This window comes from Babylonia areolata, chromosome 12 (genome assembly GCF_041734735.1).
Source record: "Babylonia areolata isolate BAREFJ2019XMU chromosome 12, ASM4173473v1, whole genome shotgun sequence".
Lineage (NCBI taxonomy): Eukaryota > Metazoa > Mollusca > Gastropoda > Neogastropoda > Buccinidae > Babylonia > Babylonia areolata.
In genome coordinates this window covers 19,840,546-19,852,904 of record NC_134887.1, presented here as the reverse complement: position 1 = coordinate 19,852,904, position 12,359 = coordinate 19,840,546, and the positions used below count along the sequence as shown (strand labels likewise).

At 42.4% G+C, this 12,359-nt stretch overlaps 1 protein-coding gene across 1 annotated transcript in view; it reads left to right on the top strand.

Annotated features, from left to right (window-relative positions):
• LOC143287857 (UPF0764 protein C16orf89-like) overlaps positions 1–2,121 on the top strand; it is a 42,889-nt gene extending 40,768 nt beyond the window's left edge. The window contains exon 6 of the mRNA XM_076596095.1: positions 1,969–2,121. Within this exon, the coding sequence (XP_076452210.1) occupies positions 1,969–2,121 (153 nt within the window). The remainder of the gene's footprint in view (positions 1–1,968) is intronic.
• The last annotated feature ends 10,238 nt before the right edge of the window (positions 2,122–12,359 follow it).

Sequence of the window (12,359 nt, the reverse complement as noted above, 5' to 3'; positions counted from 1 at the left end):
GTGCATGTACTCATAGATGTTAAGAACCACGCTTATCAATCTCTGAGTGCATGTACTCATAGATGTTAAGAACCACGCTTATCAATCTCTGAGTGCATGTACTCATGGATGTTAAGAACCACGCTTATCAATCTCTGAGTGCATGTACTCATAGATGTTAAGAACCACGCCTATCAACCTCTGAGTGCATGTACTCATAGATGTTAAGAACCACGCCTATCAATGTATATACACAAAAAGCAACGGCTGATGTGTAAGTCGACCAGTATGCTATTTCCACCGTTAGAAAATAAAGATTCACTCATTCATTCATTCATTCATGCAGTTATTCTCTTTCTGTCCGTCTTCTCTGTCCTCTCTTTTACTCTCTCTTTCCCCTCTTTCTCTCTCTGTCTCTGTCTCTCTGTCATCAACAAAATTAATGAAAAGAGTGTCAAGGAGTTAGCTCTTTATCTGTATAAAACACTCCAAAGGAGAAGTGTGTATATGTTGCATCATGAAGACTTTTGAATGTATGACTTCAGCATTTTACTGTATATCCGCCTTCAAAGGGGCTGTGGCCTATAGGAATAAACCATTTCAATCTCAGTCTCTCCGTCGCAGTCTCTGTCTCACTCTCTTTAACTCTCTCTCTTTCTTCTATTTCTCTCTCTCTCTCTTTATTTCTCTCTGTTTCCTCTCCCTCTTTCTCTCTTCTCTCTCTCTCTCCCTCTCCTCTCTCTCCCTCTCCTCTCTCTCCCCTCTCTCCCCTCTTTCTCTCTCTCTCTCTTTCCCTCTCTCTCTCCCTCTCCTCTCTCTCTCTTTCCCCTCTCTCTCTCCCCTCTCCCTCTCTTTCCTCTCTCTCTCTCTGCCTCTCCTCTCTCTCCCTCTCTCTCCTCTCTCTCTAATCTCTCTCTCTCCTTTCTCTCTCTGTCTCTCTCCTCTCTCTCTCTCCTCTCTCTCCTTTCTCTCTCTCTGTCTCTGTCTCCTCTCTCTCTCTCACCTCGTTCTCTCTGTCTCTCCTTTCTCTCTGTGTGTCTCTCTCTCCTCTCTCTGTGTGTCTCTTTCTCTGTCTCTCTCTGTGTCTCTCTCCCTCCTCTCTCTCTCTCCTTTCTCTCTCTCTGTCTCTCCTCTCTCTGTGTGTCTCTTTCTCTGTCTCTGTCTCTCTGTCTCTCTCCCTCCTCTCTCTCTCCTTTCTCTCTCTCTGTCTCTCCTCTCTCTCTCTCTGTCTCTTTCTCTGTCTCTCACTCTCTGTCTCTCTCCCTCCTCTCTCTCTCTCCTTTCTCTCTGTCTCTGTGTCTCTCCTCTCTCTCTCTGTCTCTTTCTCTGTCTCTCTGTCTCTGTCTCTGTCTCTCCTTTCTCTCTCTGTGTCTCTCCTCTCTCTCTGTCTCTTTCTCTGTCTCTCTCTCTCCTCTCTCTCTCCTCTCTTTCTCTGTCTCTGTCTCCCCTTTCTCTCTGTGTGTCTATCTCTCCTCTCTCTCTCTGTGTCTCTCTCTCTCCTCTCTGTCTCTCCTCTTTCTATCTCTCTGTCTCTCTCTGTCTCATCACATGCATGAATGAGGAAAGAGAACACGTGTAAAGGGACACGTGTCTCTCTCTCCTCTCTCTCTGTGTCTCTCTCTCCTCTCTCTGTGTGTCTCTTTCTCTGTCTCTGTCTCTCTCTCTCTGTCTCTCTCCCTCCTCTCTCTCTTTCCTTTCTCCCTCTCTGTCTCTCTCTCTCCTGCCTCACCTCCTCGCCCTGTCGACCCTCTCCCCCACTCCCCCACTCCCCCTGCTCCATGCCCATCCATCATGCCCGACCCAGTAGTCCCAGGTCCAGGCGTTGTAATGTTTCACTGTTGTGCAATCTGATCTGGACCAAAGTACACGCGGTGTTCATGAACAGAGGACGTGCACATGACGGAGCGAGCGCATCTTCATGCAGTTTTTCCTCAGCCCGTCACAGTAGGATACGTTATCATCAGTCAGTGATAATAGATTAACCCTTAGTCTGCCGCTGACTCGGGGGTGCGTATGCTCGTCAATGAATGGGCTGTGGCCGCCCAGTGCTGTGGAACTGCACGAGAAGCTCTGGGGACCACCTGCTGCACTGCGGATCGGAGGACAGCGGATTTCACGCTGCAGACCGGATTGACCGTCTGACAGCATGACCTCGGGAACGCAGAAGAAGAAGAAGGACTGTCACCTCGCTGAGAAAAGGCAGAGCTTCCAGATCGGGGTGTCAGTGAAGGGCTGTCATCTGCAGAGCTTACAGGGTCAGGGTGTCTGTGAAGGGCTGTCATCTGCAGAGCTTACAGGGTCAGGGTGTCAGTGAAGGGCTGTCATCTGCAGAGCTTACAGGGTCAGGGTGTCAGTGAAGGGCTGTCATCTGCAGAGCTTCCAGTTCAGTGTGTCAGTGAAGGGCTGTCATCTGCAGAGCTTACAGGGTCAGGGTGTCAGTGAAGGGCTGTCATCTGCAGAGCTTACAGGGTCAGGGTGTCAGTGAAGGGCTGTCATCTGCAGAGCTTACAGGGTCAGGGTGTCAGTGAAGGGCTGTCATCTGCAGAGCTTACAGGGTCAGGGTGTCAGTGAAGGGCTGTCATCTGCAGAGCTTACAGGTCAGGGTGTCTGTGAAGGGCTGTCATCTGCAGGGCTTTCAGGTCAGAGTGTCTGTGAAGGGCTGTCATCTGCAGAGCTTTCAGGTCAGGGTGTCTGTTAAGGGCTGTCATGTGCAGAGATTACAGGGCCAGGGTGTCTGTGAAGGACTGTCATCTGCAGTGCTTACAGGTCAGGGTGTCTGTGAAGGGCTGTCATCTGCAGAGGTTACAGGTCAGGGTATCTGTGAACGGCTGTCATCTGCAGAGCTTACAGGTCAGTGTGTCAGTGAAGGACTGTCACCTCGCTGAGATAAGACAGAGCTTACAGGTCAGGATATCAGTGAAGGGCTGTCACCTCGCTGAGATAAGACAGGGCTTACAGGTCAGGATGTCAGTGAAGGGCTGTCACCTCACTGAGATAGGACAAAGCTTACAAGTCAGGGTGTCAATGAAGGGCTGTCACCTCACTGACATAGGACAGAGCTTACAGGTCAGGGTGTCAGTGAAAGGTTGTCACCTCGATGAGAAAAGGCAGAGCTTACAGGTCAAGATGTCAGTGAAGGGCTGTCACCTCGCTGAGATAAGACAGGGCTTACAGGTCAGGATGTCAGTGAAAGCCTGTCACCTCGCTGAGATAAGACAGAGCTTACAGGTCAGGATGTCAGTGAAGGGCTGTCACCTCACTGAGATAGGACAGAGCTTACAAGTCAGGGTGTCAATGAAGGGCTGTCACCTCACTGACATAGGACAGAGCTTGCAGGTCAGGGTGTCAGTGAAAGGTTGTCACCTCGATGAGAAAAGGCAGAGCTTACAGGTCAAGATGTCAGTGAAGGGCTGTCACCTCGATGAGAAAAGGTGTTGACAATGACATGATGGAGGAAAATACTCAGTCTGACGAACAAAACGTTACTTTCTCACAGCATAACAGAAATCACGTCCATTTCTCTTGAACCGTTGGCGAAGAAGCAAGGTGGCGCCACCGGCATTTCTTCCGGTACAAAGACAACATTAACAAGGGACATAATTCTAAGATCATCATTTATATGTCTCTATCTTAACAAAAGACAGAGCTTACAGATGAGGATGTCAGTGAAGGGCTGCCATCTGCAGAGTTTGCAGGTCAGGGAGTCGACCATCATTCTGTATTTCACACTTCTTCCTCCTCTTGCGATCGTATAACCACTTGGTACACCAGAGTCAGTAATGTGACCGAAAAGCAGGGAATACAGCACAGTCTGGCCCCACTCTAATCATCCTTCGCCTAGGTTCAGGAGTCAAGGCGTTATCAGATTACACGCATCTTATAATGATAATAATGATAATACTGGTGATAATGATGGTGATGAATATTTGTTGAGCGCTTTCCTCCCTTGAAGGGAGCTCAAACCGTTTTACAAAAATAAAAATAAAAATAAAATGAATAAAACATGAACACACATACACAATAAAAGATGTAATGCATAAAAGTATAAAACAGACTCAAAGACTGCGTGTTATTACATTACATAATTACACATACGCACACACGTACACACACACACACACACACACACACACACGTACACACACACACATACACACACACACACGCAAACACACATACATACACACACGCAAACACACGTACACACACACACACACACACACACACACACTCACACACACACACATACACACACACACACACACGCACACGTGCACACACGTACACACGTACACACACACACACACACACACAAAACACACACACACACATACACACACGCGCACACACACACACACACACACACACACACACACACACACACACACACACTTGTTGCCTTTCCTCGTGTAACGATAAGGCTTTCCCCAGTCACTCTTTTTCACCTGTTCACACTTAACCCATTCACTGCACTGCTGCTGACGAACGTGGTTGTCAGTGAAGGGCTGTCAGCGTGCTTGCTGGGACAAGGTCAGGGTTATCAGTCCCTGTTCTTGCTTTCGGTTTCGATTTCTTCCTTCAGGGGACTGCATTCCTTTAGTTCAGTAAGAATTAGGTTACACCACCTAAAAGAACAAAAAATTTGGGAAGAAGAAGACGAAAAACAAGGCAACTCAAATGCATGCAACTCTGATCTCATTTCACCGAGGTTAAAACTTTGTCCTCAAAACACACACACACACACACACACACACACACACACACACACACACACACACAGATACACACACACACACCCACTGATGCACACACACACGCACACACACACTCTCTCTCTCTCTCTCTCTCTCTCTCTCACACACGCAGAGACAGACAGACACACACACACACACACACACACACACACACACACACACACGCAGAGACAGACAGACAGACAGACAGACAGACACACACACACACACACACACACACACACACACACACACACACACACACACACACACACCACAAAGAAGAGAGAGAGAGAGAACAAGAACAAGAACAAAACTTTAATCTCCAGGCCTCCGGCCCCAAGAAAGAGGTCAAAAGTACACAATATGGTGATTACGCAGCGACAACAAAATGTAAAATACGTACTAACTTAAACCTGTAGAACAAAAGTGCTTCTTGTGCATCGTAAATTAATTCTAACTTTCATCATTGTTGTCACAGAATTCCTGTCGTATCTTCAGGGCATTAAATATATAAACGCAAAGTTTACGAATACTGTAAACAGAACCATTCTTCAGCAAGTGAACATACGATTGACCTTCAGAGTTTAGATGTTTTTGCCGCAGGGTTATTGTAAAGGACACAATTGTTTATAAAATTGTTTTCATCTTCGACCACATTACAACATTTACATGCGTAATTTGAATTACAGTTGAATGTTCTCCTAAAAAATGATCCCTTTATTGGGAGCAAACCAAGCCGTAATTTTACCAAACAGTCCCTAAAACATTTTTTATCCACAAAGTCAAAATATTGCTCACACTGAAAACCAGTTTTAAACAGTCTGTAGTTATGATATATATCTTTAGACATCACTGACTCGTCCCACTCTTGCATAAATATATCTTTCATTCTTTGCTTAAATAATGATAAAAAAAAGTTTGCTCACAACCAACGCCTTGTTGCAACCAGGCATAATCCAAACCCAAGTCTAAATCGAGTTTTTGTTTTTTTTGTTGTTGTTTTTTTACTAAAGACACCCAGCATTTTTTCCCCTTTCGTCTAGGTTAAACAACATCAAATATGCCTGTCTGGGTAATCGGTGCACATTCATATTCAGCAACCTTAACCAGTACTTGATACACCTTGTTGCACTATTTATATACAGTGGATAACGTCCTAATTCGCTGTATGCAAACTTGTTTGGTACTCTAAGCTGTATGTTCAAAAAACGTTTACATGCAAAGGAATGAACCTTCTCAATATTATCAAGTCTGTTAAGACCCCACGTCTCAGAAGCGTACAAAAGAATGGGTTGTACCTGAGCATCAAATATTTTGAAAAAAACATCCTTTGGAAATATTCAGCTTCGTTATATATTTTATACAGTCAATGCATGCATGTTTGCCTTTTGCTGCTAAAATCCCTACTCCTTTGTTTATACTCATTTTTGTTGCAAAAACAAACCCTAGATAATTATACTCGTTCACTGCATCTAGAGCATTTCCATCGAGATTCCACTTTTCATATCTTCCCAAAAAGCCACCTTTTCGAAAAACCATCACTTTAGTCTTGTCAGTATTTACATTCAAAAAAGTGTTTTACATGCATTATTCAGAATATTGTTTTGATTTTGCAGACCAGTCGCAGTGTTAGATAGCAGTACAATATCATCCGCGAACAGAAGAATGAATAACTCTAATAAATCAGACAAAAACTGAATTCCATGAATACCACTGACTTCAACTGCTGATGCAATTTCGTTAACAAGCAACGAAAACAATATAGGGCTTAACATACAACCTTGCCTTAGGCCAACGGGACAATAAAAAAACTCAGTTAACTTATCTTCAATACGTACGCAAGACGTAACACATTTATACACAGCTATGATAGCATTCATAAATTTCCCCTTTATACCTTTCTGAATCAAAATATCAAACAAAGACAGACGTTGCACAGAGTCAAATGCTTTTCTCAGATCAACAAAGCAGGCGTAAAGCTTGCCTCCCTTCTTTGATAAAGATTTCTCAATAACCGCGTTCAGAGTAAAAATATGATCTGTTGTGGCATAACCACGCCTAAATCCAGCCTAGGACTCTGTTAGCATATCATTTTCTTCAGCCCATTTGACAAGTCTTCCGTTTAGCACTGATGTATAACATTTGCTAATAAGACAAGGACACGCCCCTATAGTTGTCTGTTGAACTACTATCTCCATTTTTGAAAATTGGAACAATTATTGCCTTTGCCCATTCATCTGGATACGTGCCCTTATCAAACAGAATGTTAAACAGTTTTGTTAAAAAATGTACAACAATATTATCAGCTGATTTTAAGATTTCTGCCAAAATACTGTCTGCACCACAAGCATTGCCTTTTTTAAATTTCCGAATAGCATCTGCAACTTCTTGTTCTGAAATATCATGACTTAGTTCATCAGATATGTTTGATTCCTCTGGTTGCACTTCACTAATGGCTATGCTATCAGTAGTTATAACCTCGTTCTGAGTAAATAAACTCCGAAAGTGTTCAAACCATTCATTTTCTTTAATGTCTTTACATGCTCCTGTTTTCCTTCTTCCAGACACTTGCTTTGCTTCTTTCCAAAACTTTTTTTGCTGTCTTTGCTCAGTGATGCTAGACGTCTGGCTTTATCACGTCTATAGGTGACTTTCTTTACCTTACATAAATCCTTATATTCCTTCCGAGCTTTCACATAGGGTAATCGGTGCTTATCATCCTTAGTTTGTCTTAACATTGTTAACAATTGTCTGGCTTTGTGCTTTTCATTTTTACATTCAGCATCAAACCATGGGGCATCTCGCTGATCACTCCCAACACACACACGCTTCCTCATACATTCACTCGCTCTCAACAATACATTACTGAATAGCTCCACAGCCTCATTTACACTGTAATCCAAAAGAGAAAATGCATGTACACACATATTCTGTAAATCGTCTGAATAAAGATTTTCTCTGAAACTGTTCTCCTTTGTTTGATCCCAAGCTAATCTATTAATCCATTTAATATCATTTACTTTCTCAGTACAAGCAGTGTCTTCACTTTTAGCAATTGTAAACGATACAGTCAAATGCGGTGAGTCAATAAATGAAACAACCTTCAATGAGCGTACAAAATCCATAACACACAACTCTCTGGACATTATAACATAATCTATGGTACTTCCACCCGTAGACGAGACAAATGTTAATGAATCATCAAAACCAAAATGACATAACCCGTTCAAAATAACACAATCAAATGCGGAACACATCTCTAACAAATCTTTACCAAAAGCGTTCTTTTCTTTGTCATCAGATTTTCTCTTAAACAAATCATCTTCCTGAAAATACGACCAATCCCACTTGTCATTTTCGGTGCTGTCAGCTGAGGACAGAGCGTTTACGCAACCAGTCCGTGCATTCAAATCTCCTTTTTGTCATTAAAGCAAAATCTTTTGCCTGCTCGTGCAGATCTACAATGCACTGTTCCAGAACTTCTATGCCATATCCATGTTCTGCAGTATTCCAGTATTTACTGTCAAATGGGTGGATGTATAGACAAATCAGGAAAACATTTTTTTCCAACTTAAGTAAAAATTTGTTTATTTCCAAAATCACCAAGTGTTCATATTTTACTTCAATTCTTTTCACTAACTTTGAAAATACCTTGCGTACAAACACAATAACCCCACCAGAGTTTCTGGCATTAGATGATATTTTAACTGCCTTAGCTACATATGTATCATAGTCCTTAAATGCATGGTAGGAGAGAGAGAGAGAGAGAGAGAGAGAGAGAGAGAGAGAGAGAGAGAGAGAGAGAGAGAGAGAATGCGAATGCGAATATTTTATTCAGAATAGGCCATAGCCCCTGAGATGAAATCACACACACACACACACACACACACACACACACACACACACACACACACACACACACAGATTCAAAAACTTTATTACTCAAGGATAAAGTATCAGTATCAGTAGCTCAAGGAGGCGTCACTGAGTTCGGTCAAATCCATATACGCTACACCACATCTGCCAAGCTGATGCCTGACCAGCAGTGTAACCCAACGCGCTTAATCAGGCCTTGAGAAAAAAATAAAGATTTTAGGCATTGCCTAGTCTTCCAATCTGTCTTTATGGCAACAGTTTCAGTTTCAGTAGCTCAAGGAGGCGTCACTGCGTTCGGACAAAACCATATACGCTACACCACATCTGCCAAGCAGATGCCTGACCAGCAGCGTAACCCAACGCGCTTAGTCAGGCCTTGGCAACAAAAACGATAACGATAAGACACAACAATAATGATTATGGTAAATACTGCTACTACTGCGAGTGAAGCAGAGAACGCAATTGCCAGCCACATACACGATCTTGAGGCACCTGACTCTTTGAAACTTTTAACCGGGGATTTTAATCACTGTTCTCTTAAAAAGACACTTCCAAATTTTTACCAGCATGTTACTGTCCCAACCCGCGAGAACAAGACAATTGATTTGTTTTATTCTAATGTACCGGATTCTTATTCTTCTGTACAGCTGCCACCCCTTGGACGTTCTGACCACAGCCTAACCTATCTGTTGCCACGTTACAGACCTTTAGTGAAACGTCAGCCGCCTGTGAAAGTGTCAGTGCGTGACTGGTCAGCTGACTCCATTGACACCTTAAGAGGCTGTTTTGAGTGCACAGACTGGAATGTGTTTGTTGAGGCCACGGACAATGTATGTGAATTAGCAGATACAGTTACAGATTACATTAAGTTTTGTGAAGATTGTGTTGTTCCAGCTAGAGATGTTAAAATTTTTGCCAATAACAAACCCTGGATTTCGAAACGGATCAAAGGTACTCTTAATGCTAAGAAAAATGCTTTTAAGGGAGGGGTAAAAGAAGAGATTAGGGAAGCACAAAGACAGGTTAAGAAAGACTTGCAAGAGGGCAGAGAAAACTATAAGCGGAAAATAGAAAACAAATTACTCAGCAACAACATGAAAGGGGTGTGGGAAGGGATGAAACTAATGAGTGGATACAAAGGTAGAAAGGGGGGGAAAGAAACGGTTTTATCATCATCAGAAGAAGAAGCAAACAAACTGAATGACTTTTTTGCTCGTTTTGATTGTCACGATTTTAGCGCAGAAAGACAAGATTTAAGTGATATTTTAAATGTTAAGAAGGACGAATGCATTGTTGTGTCTGAAGAGGAAGTGCTTTCACAATTAAAACGAGTGAAACCAAACAAAGCACCTGGTCCTGATATGATCCGATCAAATACACTGAAATACTGTGCAGATCAGCTCTACCAGATTTTAACAATTATTTTTAATCAGTCTCTTAGTGAATGCAAAATACCATCTATCTGGAAAACTTCCTGCATTATACCTGTACCTAAGAAAACACATGTTTCATGTATGAATAACCTCCGTCCTGTAGCACTGACATCTGCTGTGATGAAAGTTTTTGAGAGAGTGATACTTGTCTATTTGCAGGAGTCTGTCAAACCATTTTTAGATCCCTTGCAATTTGCATACAGGAGAAACAGATGTACGGATGATGCAATACTGTTTGTCTTGAACAAAATCTATGAACACCTAGACAAATCAAATACCTGTGTCCGCTTGATGTTCTTTGATTTTTCTAGTGCTTTTAATACAATTCAACCTCACCTCTTAGCAAAAAAGCTGATGCACATGGGACTCGCTTTTCCGACGATTTTATGGGTTTTAGACTATCTTACTAAAAGGCCTCAGTTTGTAAAATTAAATGATTTTATGTCTACTGTCTCTTTCACAAACACAGGTGCACCACAAGGTACAGTCCTCTCGCCTTTTCTTTTTACCTTGTATACGGCTGAATGCAGAAGTCTGACCAATTCGTGTCCCCTCGTTAAGTTTGCAGATGACTCCGCACTGACAGGACTTATTACTGATGACGATGACACTGACTACCGAAGAGAAATTGACAGGTTTGTGAACTGGTGTGAAGAAAATTTCCTTGAGCTGAATGTTGGCAAAACCAAAGAGCTTGTAATCGACTTCAGAAAAAAGAAATCAACTTTAAGTAAAATCATCACAAAAAATGAAGTGGTCGAACAAGTAGACTCATACAAATATCTCGGTGTGATAATCGACAATAAGCTGTCTTGGAATGAAAACTCAACTGCACTCATTAAAAAGAGCAACAGTCGCATGTACTGTCTTAGAAAAATGAAATCTTTTAATGTATGCAAGCAGATGCTCCAAATGTTTTACACATCTGTTGTCTGTAGTGTTTTAACATACGGAGCCGTGTGCTGGGGGGGAAACCTGACCAAACATGACAAAGACAGGTTGGAAAAAGTCATTAGGAAAGCGGGTGGGGTGGTGGGTATAAGACAAGACACCTTTAGCGACATGCACAATAGAAAACTGACTGACAGACTAATAACAATTTTGACCGACGTAAGACACCCACTACATGATGACATTAATAGCAGAAGGTCAGACATAAGTGGTAGGTTTAGAGCTCCACGCGCAAGAACATCTCGATACATTAATTCATTTATTCCTACAGCCATTCGCGCACACAATCAAAACATCCAATACACTAAGTGAACCCTCCCACCCACCAAGCCCCCTCGCCACAGCAACACCTGAACTTCACCAGCAGACGAGTGTATGGGAGCAGACATTATGCGTGCATGTGGGACTGAGCGGGTGAGCACGGGCAAGCAAGCATTTTTGTGTGTGTGTGATCGGAAGTGATTTTTAAATTTTTTCTTATTTTACTTGGATTTCATGTATCTTAATGTTAATGTTCTAATCTTATTGGCGTGACATATGTTATGTGCATGCATACGTTGTTTGTGTGTGTGTGTGAGTGAGTGAGTGTGTGTGTGTGTGTGTGTGTGTGTGTGTGTGTGTGTGTGTGTGTGTGTGTGTGTGTGTGTGTGCATTTTACTTATATATACGATTTATTCCCTTGATGTTTTTATTTATGTATTGTTGTACAATACCTTATGGTCTTAACGTGTGTGTGTGTATGTGTGTGTGTGTGTGGGTGTGGGTGTGTGTGCGTGCGTGCGCGCATGTCATTTTTAGTAATCTTATACCCTTTTTTTGTTGGATGTTTTCATTTGTTAATATTGTTGTGCAATACCCTATTGTCTTAACATGAGTATGTGTGTGGGGGGGTGGGGGGTGGGGGGGTTAGTATATCGTCAGCTATTGGGAATTCTTATTTGACTAGTTTTAATCTCTTCTTATGTTGCGCATGATTTTATGCCAGTGTTTACAATGAGCCTGTGATTGCACAACTTAATTTCCATGTGGATTAATAAAGTGTTTTTGATTTGATTTGATTTGATTTGATTACTACCACTGCTACTACCACCATCACCCCCACTACTAATGATAATAATGATAATCAACACATCATCATCATTATATAAAAAAAACAAAGGGAACACAGTCACACACTCAGAGAGAGAGAGAGAGAGAGACATAGACAGAGAGACAGAGGTGTGTGTGTGTGTGTGTGTGTGTGTGTGTGTGTGTGTGTGTGTGTGTGTGTGTTGCTTAGTCATTTGTTTCATGTTATGATGTTTTCAAACCAACCAACCTGGGATAGGTCCCCAGACCTAACTGGTCAGTTGTGGTCATGCGTAGATGAGGCATCTGTTTGTTG